The sequence below is a fragment of the Syngnathus leptorhynchus genome, chromosome 8, assembly GCF_054491065.1.
Source record: "Syngnathus leptorhynchus isolate UIUO chromosome 8, UIUO_Slep, whole genome shotgun sequence".
Classification (NCBI taxonomy): Eukaryota; Metazoa; Chordata; class Actinopteri; order Syngnathiformes; family Syngnathidae; genus Syngnathus; species Syngnathus leptorhynchus.
This window is the reverse complement of record NC_141202.1, coordinates 5,344,009-5,365,464: the sequence shown is the minus strand read 5'-3', so window position 1 is coordinate 5,365,464 and position 21,456 is coordinate 5,344,009. Positions and strand designations below refer to the sequence as shown.

Here is a 21,456-nt window from a genome sequence, read left to right as displayed (position 1 = left end):
GGTGATCTCTCAGTCAACAGTCTCTCCATACTGGCATCAAAGAAGTGTTCCCCTCATATAGTAACCCTCCTGAGAAAGCACTTCAGAGTCATTTCAGTCGTATTTCATGATCTGTACTGGATTATAGGTGACCTCATTTACTTTGGTCATTTGAATAAAGATTGGCAGGAGTGCACTGGAATATGCCAAAAACCCCAAATGTACTGAAGTGCCACCATTTGGGTCTAAAGTCCCTAACGCACAGCCCCTCTTGACAGGTTACTGTTCTGTGTGCTGTTTGGTTGATTTCATATCACCGTTAATCATTAATAAAATTGTTAGATGTTAGATACTTTCCACTGACACTGTTTTACAGTTTGTATCAATTGCTATGTCTGACACGGACTATAATTTTTATTTCATGACTTAAAATTTACAATTACTTTGTATGAAATTCAATTGAAAGTCTTGATATGTGTGTATGTGTGTATATATACACTCCCAAAAAATCAAAATTTATATATATATATATATATATATATATATATATATATATATATATATATATATATATATATATATATATTTGCACCAATATTGATTGTAAGTTTTTTACTTGGTGAGCAAAGAATATCCATCCATATTCTGCGCCGTCTCCAGCAGGCTTGACACCCTACGTCATCATTTTGTCCATCTCAATAAAGTTTATTCAAAACAACATGGCAGCGCTCTTGGTGCAGTCGTGTTATGTGGAAACAGGTCACTGACAGCTCCATTTAAGGCTGCACATCATATTTCCACTATGGAGTTTTGATCTATGATATTTCCAAGGACGCGGATGAAAATCCAACAAGGTAAAAAGCACTCCACGTTTTGTTATTTACTTTAGAAAGCTGCATGAAACACGGAATTGTGAAGAAATCAATAGTAATTCTTATAATATTTGGATATTACTAGGGATAACTACCTGATATATGCAATATGTATGCATGCAATATAAATATATATGCAATATGTATATTGATCGTGGTTGATTCTTGCAGTGGTCGAGAAATGAATTGCATCGGAGCTGTCATCGCTGTCATCGACACAGCTTCCTTTGCTAATTTGCTACCAGGTTAATCAAAGCTTTCTGTAGCTGTTTTACCATTTTAAGACAGGCAGACCTTTGGCTATTGATCATTAGAAGAGAAACTATAATTCAGTTTTTGTGATGCATAAAGTACCCTCTGCCAACCACTGTTTTCAAACTCACTTTCACTCGTATATATTCTTCTTTCAGAACTCCCCCCTTTGGAATGCAGAATTAAAAAATTGGGAACATCTTGAAAAAGTTTGCAGTCACTTTATTTAGGAGATTTTTTCGCCAAATGGTCACCATAGAAACATGAGTCCCTCACCCCTGACATGCTGCAGTGATTCTTGAAGGACACGTTCCCACAAGCTCTGGTGAGCAAGGACATGTGAAATTGTCACACAGCTTAGTTTGTTAATCTTTTAGGCTGCTCTGCTTAATCAAATTGCCATTTATAGTTTGCAAACTATCTTTTAATCAGATTTTTTTGTATTCTTTATTAGAGGTGGGATTTGCTCACTTTCCCAAAATGCTTTCATCTTTTCATGTCAGTTCCTCCAGTAATCATAGATTCAGAATGAAGCTTTTCATAGAATTCTGCATGATTTCCAAGTACGGACCTCATTCACATTTTCTTCTGTCTGCTTGCGGAGATGATCCGATGTCAGATATGCCACTGCATCAGTGTACTGTAGTGTTAACATGTTGGCCTGCTCACAATAGCAGACTCTGAAGAGAGTCCTCAGGCTATTATTATTATTATTATTATTATATATATTTTTTACCTATCAGTGATGAACATAATTATTCTTTAAATTGTCAACTGATCAAAACGAAGCGGACCATTCAACTGCAACCAGCCGAGATGCTGTTGATTCAGTCTCAGATTTTGATTTGAATGAAACTTGCTATATGATCCATAAAAAAACCAACATTTTAAAAATAAACATCAATTCTTTCATCATTTGGCTCCCACTCATATATATGTTTACATTGCCTTACAATAAAGACATAGTGGGATGCGTATGGTGTGGAAGAATGTGAAAGCAGATTGAAGTCCAGGTGTCCCAATACTTTTGCATTATATGCATCCGCTTGAAACCAAAACTCCTCCGTGCAATCTGTTTTGAAAATGAATGATGACTCTCAAGACTTTGACATCACAACCGTCATTTCCCCAAATTTGCAGCATCTGTCTTTGTTTTCTATGACAGAATCATGAAGATATTAAGGATACGGATGCTTCCGTATCCTCAGAGTGTCCTGAACCTTGTCCACCGCCATTTGTCCCCCGCTATTCGCACGCTGTTCAGTGAGACCGGCGTGTGGGAGAGGGACTATCGGCCAGAGACCAGATGCAGAGTGGAGCAATGGTGGCACCCGCGGATCATGGCGCAGTGGCGCAAAGACTCACAGCAGAAGGTACAGTGCCACCTCATACTTGGGTGTGCTTATTAGCATTGCAAGAAAAATTATGATGAAAAGAGACTGTGACGTATACAGTGAATAGATTAAGAACTAAAGAAAATTTCAGAAAAGGGTAAGAATCAGTGCAAAACTAAATTCAAATAACGTCATAAGCAAAGGAAAATACACTAAAATCAAAACTTGATTCCAACCCCCCAAAACAAAACAAAAAATCGGAGATGGTCATATTCCCCAGCCATGATAGGTTGGTGTGTGATCAATGCTGTAATATTGATCAGTGGAACTGAAGGCTTGGTCAACATTCACCGTAATTAGCTTCTAGTATGCTGTTCAAGCTTGGTGAAGAGTAGAAATGGTCAATTGTCAAAGATCTAAAAAAAATGAACAAAAATGCAACGAATTAAATAGTGCCTAGAGGAAAAATTCATTCATTGTATGTTCATGCAGTCGCAGAGTATTAATAAAACTAAAATAAGTTTTCTTCATTTGTAATTATTGTTCTTCTAAAAGAATGGAACCCCCTCATACCCACCCAATACAATATTGGGAAAATGTTCTTTTTAAATGACTTGATTAGGCAATAATTAGCCATCCACCCAAATGATGCTCCACTATTACTCTCGTACGCTCTGGCTGATTATACATCCTAATAGTCTGATGGTGCAGACGACAATGATGAAGTGCGCTCGTGACAGCTCTGGTCCTAATTAATTTATTGAAAAATTCATGGCTCAGGTTTCCTGTAATCATGTATAGCTTGATGTATCTGCCACTTGCCCGGTTGCCACGGTAACAGTGTTGCGACTGTAAACCATCCATTCCATGCTGTAACGGCTCAGACTCTCTCTTCTGACACTACAATCAGAGTGTGTTTTTTGTGCGTGTGATGAGTTATTGTTCTTTTTCTTCACTGCTACATGCTTCATGCAGCCTCTTTGAATGAACAGTTATATTGTATTTGATAGGATTTACAAGAGAATCAATTCAGGTTTTATTATCTCATCTTCCTACAATATTCACAACGCTCACTGCCTTTTTCCAATGCAGGATTCAAACCGGGAAAAGTTCTATGTTCTCTCCATGTTTCCATACCCGTCTGGACGACTGCACATGGGCCACGTGCGCGTCTACACAATCAGCGACGTCATCGGCCACTTTCAGAGGATGAGAGGTTATCAGGTTCGTCAGCTGTTTTTCTTGTATCCCAGCCATGACCACGTAAACAATAAAAGCAATCCTTTCAGTATATAGAAAATAAATGTTTTGTTGGTCACAGTTGACATTCTCCACTTTAGTGAAAACATTCATGTTTGACATCAAAGATATATACAGGGGCTTGAAATTTGGAGTTGATGTCCAACCAGGAGTTGATGACCAACCAGGAGGTTGATGACCACACGCTTATTTGCATCCATAAAAATGTAGGCGTTGATGAACGAGTCCCAGCTTTGATGACAACCTTTGTTCAGTCCCCACCGCTTTGCCTCCCGTGTTGCATAACAAGCCCCTTGAATTTCATTCCCTGGTGGATCTTAGATTACCTGCTGTCACCTGGGGGGAGAACTAGCTTTACCCGAAACTAAAATAACATGACTGTCACACAAGCCTACGTTCTCTCAGCATCTGTCAGAAAAGTCAGGCTGATTCTACTGTATGCACACACTGTCTACCCCCTGTTAATTAATGAAGGTACACTCAATAGATGGTCACGCACTGGTGCTATTTCCAGCTTGTGGAGTGCAGTTCCTGTGTGCGCTACGTGTCAACTATTTTTATTTTTTTTTTACCCTGGAGAAATGTCGGCAGTCTCGAAATTAACAACCTTATAATGGCCATTTGAAAAACAAAACACTCGACTCAGCTGAAGGATAGCAACAAGTGGTACTAAAATAAAAGTGTCCGACTGTAAAATGCACAATTAAAATAAAAAATAAAAATGTATTATGAGTTTGTAGCTTGGCATAATAGCAAATTCGTACTATTGTTTTAAATTACTTTGTGAAGCAAGTACTGAGATTTATTTTTTTCTTGTAGGCGGATGTAAAGAGTCCGATTTCTTTGCCACAATGGCACCAACTCGTTCCACGCTACAGTCGACAGATTTCGTCATTAAATCAACCCCCCCCACCCCCCTTCTATTTTTCCACTGCCACTTGTCACTCATTGTGTCTTCACAATGGCGGATTACGAATGCTCCTGTGAAAAGTGGGACAGGTCTACTCGAATTCAGCAGACATGGGAATAAGCGCCACTCAAGCTATTAACAGTGAAAAGATGATTTTGCACTGCCAGTCTCTTGGAAGCTTGAGCTTAGGCAGACACTCCATTAGAGCAGACAAGAGTTTCACGTTAACAGAGTTCAACAGTGAATAAAGAACAGTAGAGGCACATAGCTAATGAGGACCCCCTCCTCCCCGCTTATTTGGCTTGGATCAATGTCCTTCTCTCGAGCAGCCAGATTGGACTACAGTTCTTAGCTCTCTTAGCCTGATTCCATCTAGTACTCCGCTTTAAAAAAAGGAGGCAGTTAGGCAATGCAGTTACCAAGGATACCAACTCTTCTGAAACATCAAACCTGTTTAGGTCCGCGCAGTGATCCTCTCCGGTCCTCGACTCCATGACTGTGTACTTTTTCTTTACTCGTGCATTTCACTGCTTTTCTTTCATCACCTTTGGCTCTTAGTGAGCAGAAAACCACCTGCCACAGTATGAATGCGTACGGTGAAATTGCTGAGTCGATCACCAGTTGCGTGGGGGGAACTATTGCGATATATTGACCAATCGATATTTTTAAGTACCCCGACTTGCTGCTCAGTGTTTCTTGACAGAACATACTTTTTCTTGGCCATCTAGGTATTAAACCCAATGGGCTGGGATGCCTTTGGCCTCCCAGCAGAGAATGCAGCCATTGAGAGACGTCTTGATCCAGAGGATTGGACCAAAAGGTACCAAAGGATTGTTTGCGCTTCAAGAGCTTAAACCCTCTGACATCTCGATTTTTCCCCCCCCTCCCCACAGGAACATCAAGTCTATGCGGGAGCAGTTAGACAGCCTCGGCCTTTGCTTTAACTGGGACCGGGTTTGTTGGATCACGTCAAACTGCATTTTTTCCTTAGCCTCATTTTTAACACAATGTTTTTTTTTGACAGGAGGTGACCACTTGCCTTCCTGACTACTACAAATGGACGCAATATCTCTTTATTAAGCTCTTTGAAGCCGGGCTGGCTTATCAGAAAGAGGTAGGACTAGCGTTTACATCAAAGTACTTACTCTAGGTTTTTCTTTGGCAAGAAATATGATTGCTTTTAAGTCGTGCTTCCAGACTGACAGGGATGATTTTGTAGGTCTTCTGTAGAAAGCCTTTGATAATGTGTAATGAAGTATGACAAGGTTTAAATAAAGCCTACAGTCTGCCGCTTTCAATTGACGCTACTTCCTAATCACTGCTTTCATTCTTCACGAGCAATTTGTGTGCCATTCAGGGTGTGGTGAACTGGGACCCCGTCGATCAAACGGTGCTGGCCGATGAGCAGGTGGATGAAAACGGTCGTTCTTGGAGATCTGGTGCTCTGGTGGAGCAGAAGTTGCTCACTCAGTGGTTCATCAAGACCACACACTACGGAAAGGTACATTTGTGTCGGAAATCATACATTAGGTGCTTGGGATTTTGCTCATGCAGTTTTTTGTTGTTGTTTGCAGCCTACTTTGTTAGCTTGACAGCATAGTCGGAGAAAAGAGTAGAAAAAAGCACATAAATGTAAAGTGGAGTTTCGGCCATTGAAGTTGGAGTAGTTGTGATGATTGCTAGTTGTACCTCGTTGCACTTTGCATTGTATGCGCATGAATAAGACGAGGGAGTTTTGTTCATGAGAGCCTGCTTGTCACTCAAGACAGGGATAAAAAAAAAAAAACATTGCATAAATGAATGCCGACTTACCACCCATGCCAACACTGAGCCGTGACTGACAGGCAATGTGTGTTTCACACTTGTAATGAAGCCAGAATAATGGCTGAGCAATATGACGGTGCATCCTGCTCATTACAGTTCTTTCCGAACTAACTATAAAGAAAATGTATTCATCCAAGACCTTGAAAGAAAAAAAAAAAGTGTGGCCGTTAACATGTCCATAAAAGCAATCATTTCCATATTCAAACCTTGCATGTTTCTTGGCCACAAGGCTGAAGTCGCCCATGATGGTCCATGTCGGAGGTATGAGTGGAGGTGGGAGCAGCCCTCTGTGACAATGTGTTCATGCATTTCTAATTTTCACAAATGGAGAAATGGGAAGGAAGGAAGAAAGGAAGGAAGAATGAAGAAGGTGCTAAGAAATAGAAGTGAGAGGCAGATGGAGAGACAGAAGGGCCAAATGGAGCATGCCAATCGTGCCCGTGATTTCCTCGCCGCGCATTTCCTCACTTGATGTCTGCTCGACAACATTAATTTCAGATTATATTTATGCCGCGCTCTTGTTTTTTTTTTTTTTTCTTTCCAAAATCATTTCAGATGACAACAATCATTAGTAAGTTTGATTATTTTGACAAACGCTGTGTGGAATTTCCAAATGTTTTCTCAATGGTGAGGAAAAAAAATTTGCATATAGTTGAGCTTCAACTTTTCTTAACCCTCACACGTTCCAAAATATTATATCCTATACCTACTTCCAACCGTTTGCAGAAAAACTCACCTTGTTGTATAGTTTCAGTTTGAAATATTAATATAGGCAATTATAAAAATTTGGGGGAGCATAAATTACTTGAGGTCCCCCCCCCTCCTCTGAGTCTCAGTGTACAATTGATGTATTAAGGAGCCGATCGTTCTGATTTCATTCTGCCTGACATCATAAAATAAGTTATGTTTGCAAATTGCTGCAATTTTTGAGTCTGGATCAAATCCTTAACCAGGTGTCCAGGCATATATTAACATTTCTTTGCTGAAGCGCACACACTCACACACGTTTTGGTCTCTATATGGTGTTGAAGCTTTTATTTGTTGCCATGGAGACAGCCCTTACCATCACAGTCCTGTAGCACACAAATGTTTTTGTCTGCTTATCTTCCGAGACTGATATAATTTCCGGGTATAGTTTTTGTCCTGCTGTCATGAAAGTGATGACCATAGCCATTGTGTTTGGTTTCACATTTTAATATGGTTGTGGAAATGAATGGCGAGTGTCACAGTTGGAGTGCTTGTGGGTAATAGATTGTGACAGCCTGAAAGGAAAATGGAGAGGTATAACAACACAGGCCTTTGCACAGCTGGGACATTTTGACTTCAGCTTGGTTGATATGCATAGGTTGCGTATCACAATAACTGTATTCTAGAGGCCGATCTGCGAAAAAAAAAAGTCAGGCAAAACAGTTTTTTTAAACGTAAACAGTGATCCTGTGAACAAATCTGTCTTCCGAATTTGCAAAATAGTAAAGTTGCATCTAATTAAATCTTTTTTCCTCCACTCTAGCCTCTTCTGGACAGCTTGTCTGACCTTCCGGAGTGGTACGGGGTCAAAGCCATGCAGGCAAATTGGATTGGAGAGTGCACTGGCTGCTATTTTGATTTCAAACTCAAGGTGGGTCTCTGCTGGTTATTTATTCATTCATCATTCCTTGCTTTCTTTGGAACTCTTGACCTTCTTTCACTAAGCACTTGTCCTCTTCAGCCACGAGCTTTCATTTCTTTCTCACCAACCCGCTGCTCTCTTTTTGAAGCTTACGTGATTTCTATTGCCACTCGGAAAATCTTTAAACCATGTGTTAGTACCGCGTGTTCAAGTCTTCACTTGAATGCCTTGTCAAATCATGCAAATGAAAAGATAATGTTTTTTCATTTCCCAGGTGAGTGGAGAGGAGACCGGGGAGTGTCTGTCGGCGTACAGCTCCTCCCCGGAGGCGGTGTTTGGCGCAGCGTACCTGGCCATCCTGCCCTCCCACCGACTGCTTCATGGGAGCAGCTCAGTCCGCTCTGTACTAGAGAAAGCCTGTCAGCCAGGCAAAGGTGAGCATCATTGTGAGCAGTACTTAGCCATTTTTGGTTTTAGGCTTATGTAAAAAGTCCCTGCTATTTTTAACTGTTCATAGTGGCGCTTGGCAAGTGGGTTCTTCTGCATCTAAAAAAAAACAAAACTAAAAATGGCAGCGAGACCGAATGTACTCCTGTCTACCGGAAAAAAACATTTTATTTCAATCTGTAGGTGGATGATCATTGGGATTGAAAGTGTTCATCAGCCATCAGGAGAGGCAGCACTGCTTTGTTTTAATCCCCCTGCCCTCTGATTTGCAGACTCCCTGACAGAGGTCACCGCTGTCAACCTGTTCACCGGCCACGAGGTTCCTGTGGTGATATCTCAGAAAGAGGCTTTTGATGACTATCTAGACACTGTGGTTGGTAAGTTAGCTGTGCCATTGTGAGTCCAAGTGCTGCGGGCTGTTCGTCTCACAGCGACTAGCGTTGCACTCTAAGGGTTTGCTAACAATTAGTCACGTCACAGTAATACTTAACACGAATGTCAGGGAGGATTCTCAAGAGAACTCTACTGAATGGTTCTCCTTATGTAAGTGTGTAATTGTGTTGACTTTTGCGTGATGTTCTCACTGCACACCAGGCACACCGGACTGCAGTGAGGAGCATTTGTCTGTGGCTAAAAATCTGAATTTAACGTGGATCAATGTTCTGAAGAGCAATGACGATGGAACTCAAATTGTCATTAACTCTGATAAGGTGATGGCAACCACAAGCAATGATGCCATTTTCATTTCTCAGGTATATCTGACATGCACGTGTGTGCTTCTTCTCCTCCACGTGTCGCAGTTCTCAGGACTCACCAGAAGCCAGGCTTTTGACGCCATTACCCAAAAGGCCAGGGAGCTGAAGGTGGGGGGCCACCTTACCAGCTCGAAACTCCGGGACTGGTTGATCTCGAGACAGCGTTACTGGGGCACACCCATCCCTGTGGTGCATTGTGGCCGTTGTGGCCCAGTTACTGTCCCCGAGGAACATTTACCAATAACCTTGCCAAAGCTGCCGTCTCTCACCGGAAAGGGGGCATCGCCTCTGGAGGCTGCCCACGATTGGGTCAATTGCAAATGTCCAAGGTAAGATTGTTGTTCTATAAGCAATCCTTGCAGTTTGTAGAATATTCTCCGGGAAGAAAGTCTAGTTTTATTTTTAACAATAAGGCATGTTGGTTCTAGTAAATGCAATAGGTAATGTCAGCTGTAAGCCATTAGCTGACATGAACACTCGCTAACGTAATGTGTTTTGTGCAACACTGAGGTTAGAAGTTCTCCAGCTGCAAGGTTACACCACTCAATTAATGACCACATCAAAATGATTGCGGAGGGGAATTATTTTTGCAAACACAGCTAATTGCTCTCAAAGTCCTTTAAATAACCGCTTTGCTTTAATAATTATGCACAAAGACACTTTGCGGCCTGGATAACAAAATGTGGCGCAAATGTGGCTCAAGGCATTGGGTTACTCATGAAAACACTAAGATGGAAATCTAGAAAAACCTGTAAGATTCATTTCAAGTGTTTCAATCTTTAAAAGCTCTTAGCAATGGGAAGTGCATCAAATAGAAAAATCAGACCCGGAGAAAAAAAAAAAAACCAACAACAATGTAGCCGTCAACATACTTTAATTGCTCCTACCATTTTAAGCTTCACAGCAGTTCCTCGCCCTTGAACTGTTGAAGTCAGATCAAGACTCTCCAGGCCCTGCTGACATGCAAGCAGGCACGAAAGCAAGACAAGCAGCCTCTGAATCACCACCACTCCATTGTGTAGAATCACATTATCAGATCAGTGGCTTTGCTCAAATGTGTCATGTTGCAAATTGAAAGCTGAAAGGCTAGATAGAGAATGTTACTTGCTTTGGATGGAACATTGCAGAAACGGAGACTGTTTTTGGTCTTATTTGCAGAATGAGAACAGAAAAACAATGCTGTATTACTGTCATTTCTCTTGACAAAATAAGGACTAGCAGATGGAGCTTCAAATGGGAGACTGTAAATTTATGCAATCATGATTGTTTTGTTTCTGATTGAGTTTTGTTCAAAAGGTGCTCACAATATTGTGGAGTGAAATTTCACATGTGCGCACACCTTATTGGCCGTTAATGAACTCCGTGTTTGAATAACCAGAAAATGCAGATTGACTTCTGGCGCCGAGATTAGGAATCTGCGGCTCAATAAAACTAATCACTGCCATGGCACCATGTTGATTAAAACAATGGCCCACTCGGTTGTGGATGGCACAAGTCATCAGATTGTGTTTACACACTTCCACAAAGCCTCAAGAATTCCTCCCATCAGGTGTGATTGATGGGCGTAATCGCAATGGCGCTGTTATCGTCTCATTCTCTATCTCGTCTCCGCTGTTAAGTGTCGGTGGAAATTTGTTCCCTTCGCTCGTCGAGCATGTCCAATTAAAGTTTGAGTGGAACACAAAAGAACACAGTGATGAGAGCTGTGCGGATGGGAATGGAGCTTCATCTGTCCTTGAGGAAGTCATATCCTGTGTGCTCATCACATCTTCCACTCTCCGCAGCTCTGCTAACTAAACCCTGGCTCGGCTTAGCCGTTTTTTTTTGTCGTGCCGCAAATTCCCGCGTCGAGAGAAGCCACGTTGGTACCGCTGACGGATGAGGATGGAACAGATGGAGACACAAAGTTCGGTTGGCCTGTCGACACTCTCTTCCCTCATCTGTTTTCAAATATTTTCACTGTTTTATTCGATAAATATCTTACGATTTTGGTAATTGTTTTATAGTCTCCGAGGGTTTTGTGGCTACAACCAGAAATATGTTAATTTCGACCGGTTGCTCAAGAGGGGACACTTTGAACGCAGCACGACAGAAATTGCTTTTGAGTCCCGGTTGTTTGGCGTTTGGTGCTTCCTCATTGTACACGTGACACAAAGTTCCTGAATTGAATTTCACTTTAGTGGAATAATTTTGCATGTGTCATCAAAGCAGATCTTTGTACCAGCTTGTCTGTCCAGTCACCACATTCTGACCATTCTGGTGTGAAATTTTCCACACTCAGAAGATCTTTTTAATGTCACTGTGGTTGTTTGAGTTGTTTGGTCACAGCCTTGGCTGGGCTTCTCTATTTTCATTTTTGTGAAATAACACCTGGCTTTCAAATATTAACGCTTTAGTGTTGTTGCTAGGCAACCTCACGGTCTTATTTCATCATCACTGGGTTGTTTTATAGATTAGTAAGGTGGATGGCCGGGTTTTGCCACTTTGCGTGTCGTGATTTTGTTTACATAAAATGTCGGACAGGAAGACTGAATCAAGATGAGGCATATTGAAGAAATCTCTGAGTCGCTTTTTTTTTTGTGTGCAGTCTGGGATATTTTCAAACTCTTTTGAGACTCATTATAAAGTCATAAGCAGATGCCTTCAATGTTCCGTTTCTTGATTCAAGTGCAAGTAAACACAGCATGGTGACTGAAATCCTGTCTTTTCTTTTTTTTTTTTTTTTTTTTTTTTTTTTTTTTTTTTTTTTTTTTAAATCTTCTCCTTGCCTCTGTTAAATATTCTGTTGGCAGATTCACATCACGAACCAAATACGGTTTGGCTGGGGGGTAAAACAGGGCACAAGGTGACATTTCCAACACAAATACATGATCATTCCCTTGTTAGCACAGCCTGCTTGTCAGGGCATGGGACCAATGTTTCCGTGGCAGTTTGCTTTCAACTGTGCTTGTCTACAGAGGCTTGACCTCCCCAGCCAGATGGAGGCAGCATCACACTAACACAGCTATCACATATAAATATCACATAGAGATGCCATTTCTGTCGGCATACAAACAGAGGCTGTTTCTTTCTATTTTGCAAGCTTAATATTGATGTTGTCCTATCTAACTTTTTTTTTTCTGGCTTTCCTTTCAGATGTAACGGTCCAGCAAAAAGAGAGACTGACACCATGGACACGTTTGTCGACTCAGCCTGGTATTACTTTCGTTACATCGACCCTCATAACACAGAGAGGTATGTGACTTGACAGTATTTTCTGATCATCAAAGTACACATTTGCAGTTTTGAATATACTCTATACAGGACAGTGTCATGTGCAAAATGTTAAATTATCTCAGATTTTTTTATGCACGTGATTTGGTACTCCTTTTGCACTTAGCTCTTTGTGGTCAAGTCCAAGCATTCTATAAACACCACACAAAAAATTGGAGACTAGACAGTCACAGAACGAGGCTTACTTCCAGTTGTCTTCATTACCATTCAAATGTTATTCAAACTTGTGACTTAGTTTTTGCAAAACCTATAAGACACACTAGCCGTATTTTTTTCCCCCCTGAAGTCAGCTTGCATTCAGCAATGAGCCTTAGGTGTTCTCAAAGGGTAATAGTATAATATATATTGTATATGTAAGATGAAATGTGAAAATGCTGTTTCCAATGTCACGTAATAAAGATTTTATTATTAAATTCCAGCTTTTCTGATGAAAAATTGGACATGATAAATATCCCACAATAAATTGTGTTCAACTTTAGAGCTGGCTGTGTGCAGTGCATTTTTGCATTTGTATACTACTCCAATCACAATATTAAATCTCAAACTCATTAAATATGTTTGTCAGTGTTCGAATTAATAATACAGCTCCAAGTAGGGAGTATTAAATAAAAGTGCAGTTTCATCCATAATAATGATATGCATCGGGAAGCATATCCTGACACACATGATTGTCGAATATCACCCACTCGCCCACTTAGCTATTTCAAGCATGCATAATATAGCTTGTGTGGATATTCCTCCTCCCACTTCGATATACACTTCCACACACAACACACGCACGTAGACGCACGCAAATCCATGCAAAGTTGAACTCTCTGCCCGTAGAGATTATGGAGCCCTTTTTGTCACTTGCTGGGATCTCGCTGATACCGGAAGCTTAACAAAACATAATTTTAGTCTCGGTAGCTTCTTGGCCGAGCAGGGTATTCGCTTTAAAAGGCATTTGCGGAGGACTTCCTATCCCATCTTTTTTTTTTCTGGGCATACTGTTTTATGGCACAACAGAAAAAGCTATGACACTATTTGTGTATTTGAGTCGGCCTGCTGAGTCTTATGTGCTCGGAAGTGAAAAGTAGGACGCCGGGCATGCTGAGAGAAGCAAGCTGGAGAAGGGGAGGAAATAGTCGTGTGTGTGTTGTGATGTATTAGAGGAGCGTTGGCCTGATACCAAATGATTTTCAGCCTTTCAAGTTCATAACTTTATCCCATGGTTCAATTATCACCAGACAGCAGTTGCCAAAGAAGGGAGGGAGAGGAGCAGAGAGGTGTGGAGGAGCGTAATTACCAGAGCCATGTGCGACACATGCTGTAGATAGCGCTCTGCTGACCATCAACCCTTAAAAGCTCGCCACATGCAGCCCTCACTCGCTCCATTATCGGGGATATCTTTTGATATAAGCGCTTTTCTGCAAAAAAGCTGGGATGATAAACATATCACTGTTTTTTGTTTTTTTTTGGTAAAGAATTATAAAAACTCAGCATTCTGTAAGGTGTGTACAGAACAGAACATTTTGCACCTCGCACAGAATTTTCACAGCCCTGTGTTCTACACAGAAAATATTTTTTCTTGCCTCTCTGATTAAGACCACAGAGACCGCAGTTTCCAAAAGTCTCAGAGAAAAAGGTTTGAAAACAGTCTTGGAGTGGGATCTAGGTCAAGTGATTTTAAATCCTACATTTAGTGACATTAGTGATCAATATTTTCATTCATTGGATTATGCCTGTCACCATGACTATGATTATAAAAAATAAAATAAAACAAACGAATGAATAAATAATAAATAAATACACAAATAAATAAATAAATACATACATACATACATACATACATACATACATACATACATACATACATACATACATACATATATGTATAAATTACTAAATAAATAAATACCACATTTATGTTGTAAGCCAGGTGAGAGTTGCACGTTATAACTTGCACGTTTTACATTAAATATAAAAGTACTTGAATCTTGACCATTTTCTGTTTGACTAAATGTGATATTCTTCTCGAGGCCTTTTGAGCGCCACCTAGTGGATCACTGGCTTCCCGTGGACGTGTACATCGGAGGAAAAGAGCACGCCGTCATGCATTTGTACTATGCACGCTTCCTTTGTCACTTCTGCAACAACCAGGGACTAGTGGCACACAGGTCTGTCTGTTTTCTTGTTCAATCGATGATTGTGCACGTCATTTGTCTTTACATGTCTATTTCTTTTGACAGGGAGCCTTTCAGAAAGCTACTCGTCCAGGGGCTGATCAAAGGCCAGACTTTCCGACGAGCAGATAATGGCCAATTCCTAACGAAAGAAGAGATAGACTTTGCAGGTGCATATAGACTGAATCTGACACACAGACTTAAATGCCATTTTTGTCCGATAAAGACGCTCCAAAAATAACGTGATACTTGCTCAAACGCAGCAAGGATAATGGTTATTTTTTTTTGTTTTTTTTTTAACTTTTGTTAAGTCAAGTCAAGTCAAGTTTATTTGTATAGCCCTAAATCACAAGCAGTCTCAAAGGGCTTCACATAGACAATCAATTGACAATTATTCTCAAAGCATCCCCTGATCTTGGGCTCCCAAAAGGGCAAGGAAAAACTCAAAAACCCCTACCAGGGGAAAAAAATGAGAAACCTTGAGAAGGGACCACAGATGGAAGGATCCCCCTTTAACATCCCCCATTGTTGCAATGTTAGCTGCTCGAATGCTTTCAAAAGTCCAAGGATAAAATCTAACAAAAGTGCCTTACAGAGAAGGAAGGCCTTGCGTTATCAGCAAGGATACTCTCAATAGAGATTCTTGTAGAGAAATTTAGTCAGTGTCAGTTCTGAGAGTCAAGCATTAACACTAATGCTTTTGCACCTAGTTTTTTTTTAATTGATTTATTTTGAGTTGTGTAATGCAATGCATTTTTCTTATACATTAATAATATAAGACACCTACTTCCTACTACTATACACAATTCATCCAATTCTTCTATCTATTCCCAAAATGCATGGGCTATGTGGGCTATTACTTTTCGCATTCCAAAAATTCTGTTTTCAGTCCATTCATTTTGAATTGGACATTAATCCAGTCACATTATTCGAGGGGAAAACTGTGGGAATTATAATGGTGAAAAATCTTTGGTCAATGAGGGGTTTTTTTTGGGGGGGGGGAAAGTTTCAATTTGTTCCTAAGGTGAATTAAAAGACTTTTTTTTTTTTTTTTCAACTGCGCTATTCAGTCCCAATGAAACATTCAACCAAACAGATGCACATCTTCATTCCCATTTCAAATTCAAAACAATTACTGCATTTTATTCCCAATGCTTTTCGTTGGTATGAACCAGCACGAACCCGCCGTTCCATGGTTTGTCGGTCCGTTTCAGTATGTATCAGCGTTTGCACACGCAATTTCCAAAGGAATAGCAATAGTCAGAAATATCTTTTATTCAGTATAGTTTCTATGTATAAAACCCAGTTTGTCAGAGAATTAAACTGCTCAGCTCAGCGTAATAATATTTGGAGGCTAATAGCTACATTGTCACTGACCTTTTACTCTTCCTGCCTCTGTTAGGAAAAGATCCTGTGGCGTTGGGAGGTGGAAGAGTGGATGTGACATGGGAGAAAATGAGCAAATCCAAACACAATGGTCTGGACCCCCAAGAGGTGGTGCAGCAGTACGGCGTGGACACAGTCCGACTCTACATCCTTTACGCCGCACCGCCTGAGCAGGACATCCTCTGGAATCTTAAAAGTGAGATGTCAGTTATTCCTGTTAGTTATTTGTTTGTTTCTTAACAAATGAATGTAATCCTGACTTGAAATTGACCCCACCCCAGAGGATGCGCTTCCTGGGGTCTTACGCTGGCAAAACAAACTGTGGCAGCTCGTGACCAAGCTGCGAGGTGCTCGACAACTCGGTGACATCCCCAACCCCTCCTTGCTGAAAAAGAAGGAGCAGGCAGAGGCCAAGAAAATCTGGGAGGACAAGAACTACGTAATTCAAGAGGTATCATCAATATTGAGCCATTGCAATAGTTCTCACCAGTAGGGGTCAGTAGCCAGCCTGGTTTTAAAGTATCAGTTTTCATGTTAGTTCTACTTTACCAAGAGGTCTGATTTGCCCACTGCTTCTCTCACCTTTTTTTTTTTCTATTATTTTTTTTTTTACTTTGAGTCCACCACGAGATGAGATGCTAACATGCTATGACAATATTAATATGTCAATCATTACATGCCACTGCAGCCTGATCATCCATTCTGAACTGAACCCCCTTCAGAGTATAAGAGGATGACTGGCTAGCAATTGATTTTAAACCTACTCAGTGGCTCCCAGACTTTATAAATAGATGCCCATTCCTGCCAGGTTGGATTTTCTTCCTCTGCCCCTCAAGGCTGCAGCTTTTATAGGACATCAGGCCTGTTAGCCTTAAGCTCACAAAGCCAAGGCTGTGCTTTGATTCACCCCTCAGAAAAAGCCTCAGTGATCAGCCTGTTCCTCCCTCAGACCCATCCCTAAAGGGTTTTCTCCTCCCAGCGGGCTAAGCTGGGAAATATTGACCTACTCAAAGCTGCCGATAACAGACTGGAGGTCTGTCCTTAGGGCATGTTGTTTTCTCGTCAGAGTTAGCAGTAATCCTTAGTCGAGTGAATGACTGATGATGGGAATTTAGCAACACTAAATATAAAGGTTCTACTAACTGACTGTTCATCAGTTGTTGTTTTTTTAAATCCATTCATTTTAGGTAACCTATTACTTCACGGAGGACTTCTTGTTCAACGCGGCCATTTCTCGTCTCATGGGACTTACCAATACGTTGACCGTGAGTGAACACTGTATTGCCTCTTGGGAATTCAGTGAGCATCACTCTAACGACCGACCCTTTTGTGTGTGTTTGTATCCAGAGTGCAACCGTGAGGGTGGTGCAGCACAGTGAGGAGTTTGAGGATGCTCTGGCTGCATTGATTATGATGACGGCACCCATGGCACCTCACCTGGCCTCTGAACTATGGGCAGGTTGGTGTAAACAAAAAAATACCACCACCAAATAATTGGCTCACTTAATGAATTGACTAGATATTTTTTTTCATACAAGCTTATCATGTTTATAAAACCAGAAGTAGATTTGTAATGAATAGTTTGGTCATAATTTGAGGATATCTGTGTTTTACTTATTGCCAGTACATACATAAGGTTAGCACATCACATTGTAAGAGGAAGTGTTGACACTGCTCCTTCTTTAATACCCAAGAATGATGTAACCAACCGTTTTCAATCCATCTAAAATACATCAAGTGTCCTTCTAATGAAAACCTTGCTCTTGGCCCAGTGTAGAAAACAGACAGTTGGGAAGGAAGACCGAGCAACTTTAGAAAATAGAGGCTGCCTGGAAGGAAGGTGTGCATATCACCTCATTTGCGTGTGATCTAAAAAAAAAAAAAAAAAAACTGTTTTGCAAACAGGAGACATGCATAAGTGACGTCTGGTAACATGTTGTGGTTTCACTCTCGCTTGTTGTTATTTATAGGTACTTCACGTCCTTCCTTTCTTTACTGTTTTGGAGAAGAATGAATCATTTTGGCTATTCAACTCTTTTGCGTTTGATAAGGTGGACAGTATTCGCTTGGCTGGTTTGCAACACCAAGTGGCTATTAGTGGTGGCACTTGTGAGTGGTTTAGCAGTCAGTGGTTAAGATGCTGGCAGGGCTTTTTTTTTGGGTTAACCTCTGAATGCTATTAAGTGATGCCCCAGTGTTATTGTTTCATCTTGGTCAGGTCTTTGTCAGGTGAACAACCCCTTCAGCAGCACACTCCGGCGGGGTGGAGATGTCCTGTCACAGTCCTGGCCTACTGTGGATCCCGCCTACCTAGCGACCCCTGACTTTGTGGATGTTTCTGTGCGGGTAGGATCACACACATCGCCAGACAAACCTTAAAGTGACTTGTGGCTGGTTTGCATTGGCCGAGACTTTTTTTTTTTTGCACGACCGAGCCAAATCTTAATTGTCTTTTTTGTTTTGGAAATGAAGGGTTTTACATCGGCACGGGCACATTTGTTACTTTGTTTTACATATATTGCTGATGTCACATGCATGTCCTCTAATCCAGCAGCATTTCAACTGTCTAAGGTAAGGTCATAGTCCACGAATACATCCACGCTCTGTAATTTTAACAAGAGCCTATGATTAGCTTGTGCTTGTGCCATGTCTGAGTGTACGTGTATTTATGCATCTGCATATCAAGTCTATTTGAAAATAAATAGACAAGTGGGGTTATTAAATAAAAAACTCCTTTACAGCATTTTTTTTCAATAACACAACTAATGGCCTTGTCATCCTCTATGAAGGAATGTTTTTTTGTGTTTGATTACTTTCAAAGGCATTTCCTGCAAATGTCTCCACTGTGGATCCCAAAAGATTATCTCAAATAATGAGAGAATATCCCGGAAAATATAAATTACGCCGATTACCCATTGCCTGAGTTAACACTGACAATATGAACACACAGTGGCAAACACACTTTGATTTAAATTTTCACAAGTGTTGAAAGTTTGGAAAGAAATGGCCACAGATGAAAGTGGCATAATCTGACTTCCTTTTTCTTTTGATTTGGTCTCCCTTGATAGATTCTCTTCTTTCTTCCTCACATATATGACACACTTCTACTTAAAATGAGAGAAATAATGCAAGCCAACTTCCAGTGGTTTAACAGCTATTTCTATTTTCCTTGAAAATAATATGCTTGGATGTGTTTGTCCTGTATTATGGTTGTTGACTTCCATTTTTTTTTTTTTTTTTTTTTTACCTCCGTGTGCTCCTTTACGCAGCAAATATATTTGAGCTCATGGTGATGATTTGACTCTCAAGAGTACTCTCTTGTGGGCTTCCTCATCCTCTGCCTGTGTCTTCTAATTACATACTTTGGGACGCCATGCCTGAGTGGCCTCCAGGACGTACGCAAGCACACACAGACGAACGCTTCCAAAGTCGCACAGGATGTCTTGACGTTCCCACTCATTGTGTACACTTGCTTCCAAACCTACAACACTGAACACACTTCCTCTAACTACCACTAACTACAGGGTCCAGCGCATGTGGAAAGAGAAACTTTTATTTGTATGCCAAAGAATGAGTTTATCTTGATCTCAAAATTATAATTGAAGTTTTGAGATTTGATTTGTTTCTTCATTCTCATCCCCAGATTAACAACAAAGTTTGTGGGACCGTGACTGTTCCCATGCTGGTTTCTAAAGATTTGGATCAGGTGCAGAAGCTGGTTATGGAGAGCCCTCTTGGACAGACTGTTCTGAGAGAACTGAATATCAAGAGAGCTATTCTCTCTCCCCGGACTGCCCTCATCAATTTCCTAGTCGGTTGATGGTGGACTCCCTGCATGTGCAACTGTTTGGTGGTGAGGGAAAAAAAAAAAAAAAAAAGAGAGGACTGTTATACACTGAAAACTCGCTTCACATCCGCATGTCATCAACGCTATGTGCCAAAAGTTAACTTTCGGTTCCTTCGCGACTCGGCACAACGGTTTGATTTTGACAAAGATTCTCCACATACACTTGCATCGAGCCAATTATGTATCGTCACTGTTTTTACCAATGAATTTTTTTTGCAGGTGAACGATAGTAATGATTCATTTCCATGAACACAATGTGACGCACATTTGAATTTGCCACTATGCAAATAAACAGTAAGATAAAGAAAATAAACTCAACTTACCTCGTCATTCCCATGTGACAGCTATTCTGAAGCGCAAGTTTGCATAAACATTATAAAACTTTAAAACAAAAATGAGTTTGACATCCTGACTAAACAGCCATTTAATTTCCCTCATACAGTTTTGTATTTCCTTTATGAACATTTCATCAGACTGTTATCATGGAAATAATACAGGAAATGTATTTTTGTATTCCTTTTTATTCATGTATGATATTTATAATTAATGTGCATGTTTGTACAGCAAGTTTTACGTCTTTGGTTGCATAGACATAATGATTTTTGAACCAATGCTTGCTGTTATGTTGGCAAAGTGGTGGAGGGCAGAAAAGAATGTATCATGGGTCATGTTTTCATTTTTCCCCCCACCTCTAGGAATTTTAAATATTTTGTAAAAATATTTTATTGGTTGCTTTATTTTTAATAAAATCATTGCTCTAATTCCCCTCCTCAAACAAAATGAATCTCGCCACTCTCCATTTTGTCAAGCCCTTTTAAACGGTCCCACAAGAACCAAAATACCACTGGAGATTCCAGTCATTGCTCAAATATCCCTCTCCTTCAGCGACATCCTTTCATCTCATCTTCAACATGAGTCACGTGCCATCATGCCTTATTAGAGGTGATTATTGCCAAACATTTTAGGGGGCGTATTTCCACCCTAGCCTGCCATGTTTGGACACAAGGCCTTTCCAGCTCCTTCAAAAGGTCATTCAGAAGACTTTCATAGTATTCATCAGATCGCTGTCTCTGCTCTGTTAGTCTGACACGGCCATTTGCATTTTTCCTCACAGAGCACATGCACAGACTGTTTTCACGTGTACTCCCAAAAGCTTATCTTTAATTGGCTGGGTGATTAAGCCAGTATGTGTGATGTGCACACTCTATACAAGCATTTGGATGTTCAGTATGTAACTGAAGGAAGAAGCAAATAGACGAGGCCAGCTTCTACATGAGGAAGTGCTTCTATTTTTATGATTGGGGAGGCTCTGCTCTTGACTGTGCAAATGATGCCATTTCAGCAAGTTCTGTAAAGGTCTTGTTTTTGTTAAGGAAGTCACAGGCAATTCGAAACTTGCAGACAGGAGCTGGAATTGAACATTCCTCACTGATCCTTCCCCCACACACACACACATATTTTCGAGCTCATCAGGTGACGGGAAAAGGAGACGGGGGAGAGAATAACAGGAAGGGACACCAGGAATTATAAGCGAGAGGAAGCAAAG

The 21,456-nt window shown here is 40.7% G+C and overlaps 1 protein-coding gene across 3 annotated transcripts; it reads left to right on the top strand.

Annotated features, from left to right (window-relative positions):
* Positions 1–688: 688 nt before the first annotated feature.
* lars2 (leucyl-tRNA synthetase 2, mitochondrial) lies at positions 689–20,671 on the top strand. Of its 3 annotated transcripts, XM_085919146.1 has the most exons (22): positions 689–833; positions 1,262–1,428; positions 2,269–2,476; positions 3,530–3,661; positions 5,336–5,427; positions 5,501–5,561; positions 5,632–5,721; positions 5,965–6,108; positions 7,942–8,049; positions 8,315–8,474; positions 8,760–8,864; positions 9,082–9,197; positions 9,288–9,571; positions 12,378–12,476; positions 14,534–14,671; positions 14,744–14,847; positions 16,080–16,259; positions 16,345–16,514; positions 17,251–17,328; positions 17,411–17,522; positions 18,282–18,409; positions 19,707–20,671. In XM_085919146.1, exons 3-22 carry the CDS (start codon positions 2,273–2,275, stop codon positions 19,881–19,883), a joined length of 2,682 nt encoding a protein of 893 aa, XP_085775272.1. In that variant the 5' UTR covers positions 689–833; positions 1,262–1,428; positions 2,269–2,272; the 3' UTR covers positions 19,884–20,671. The 3 variants fall into 3 exon arrangements, with proteins under 3 accessions (XP_085775272.1, XP_085775273.1, XP_085775275.1); XM_085919147.1 differs by lacking the exon at positions 18,282–18,409 and having other exon boundaries at positions 19,707–19,805; XM_085919149.1 differs by lacking the exons at positions 18,282–18,409; positions 19,707–20,671 and adding an exon at positions 17,836–17,852.
* Positions 20,672–21,456: the final 785 nt, after the last annotated feature.

Bases quoted from the DNA above. Each gene is read 5' to 3' on its own strand.
- lars2 (XM_085919146.1), top strand. From the start codon at position 2,273: ATGAAGATATTAAGGATACGGATGCTTCCGTATCCTCAGAGTGTCCTG. The intron at 5,722-5,964 runs GTAGGACTAGCG...TGTGCCATTCAG, and splicing joins GGCTGGCTTATCAGAAAGAG to GGTGTGGTGAACTGGGACCC. The intron at 16,260-16,344 runs GTGAGATGTCAG...ACCCCACCCCAG, and splicing joins CATCCTCTGGAATCTTAAAA to AGGATGCGCTTCCTGGGGTC.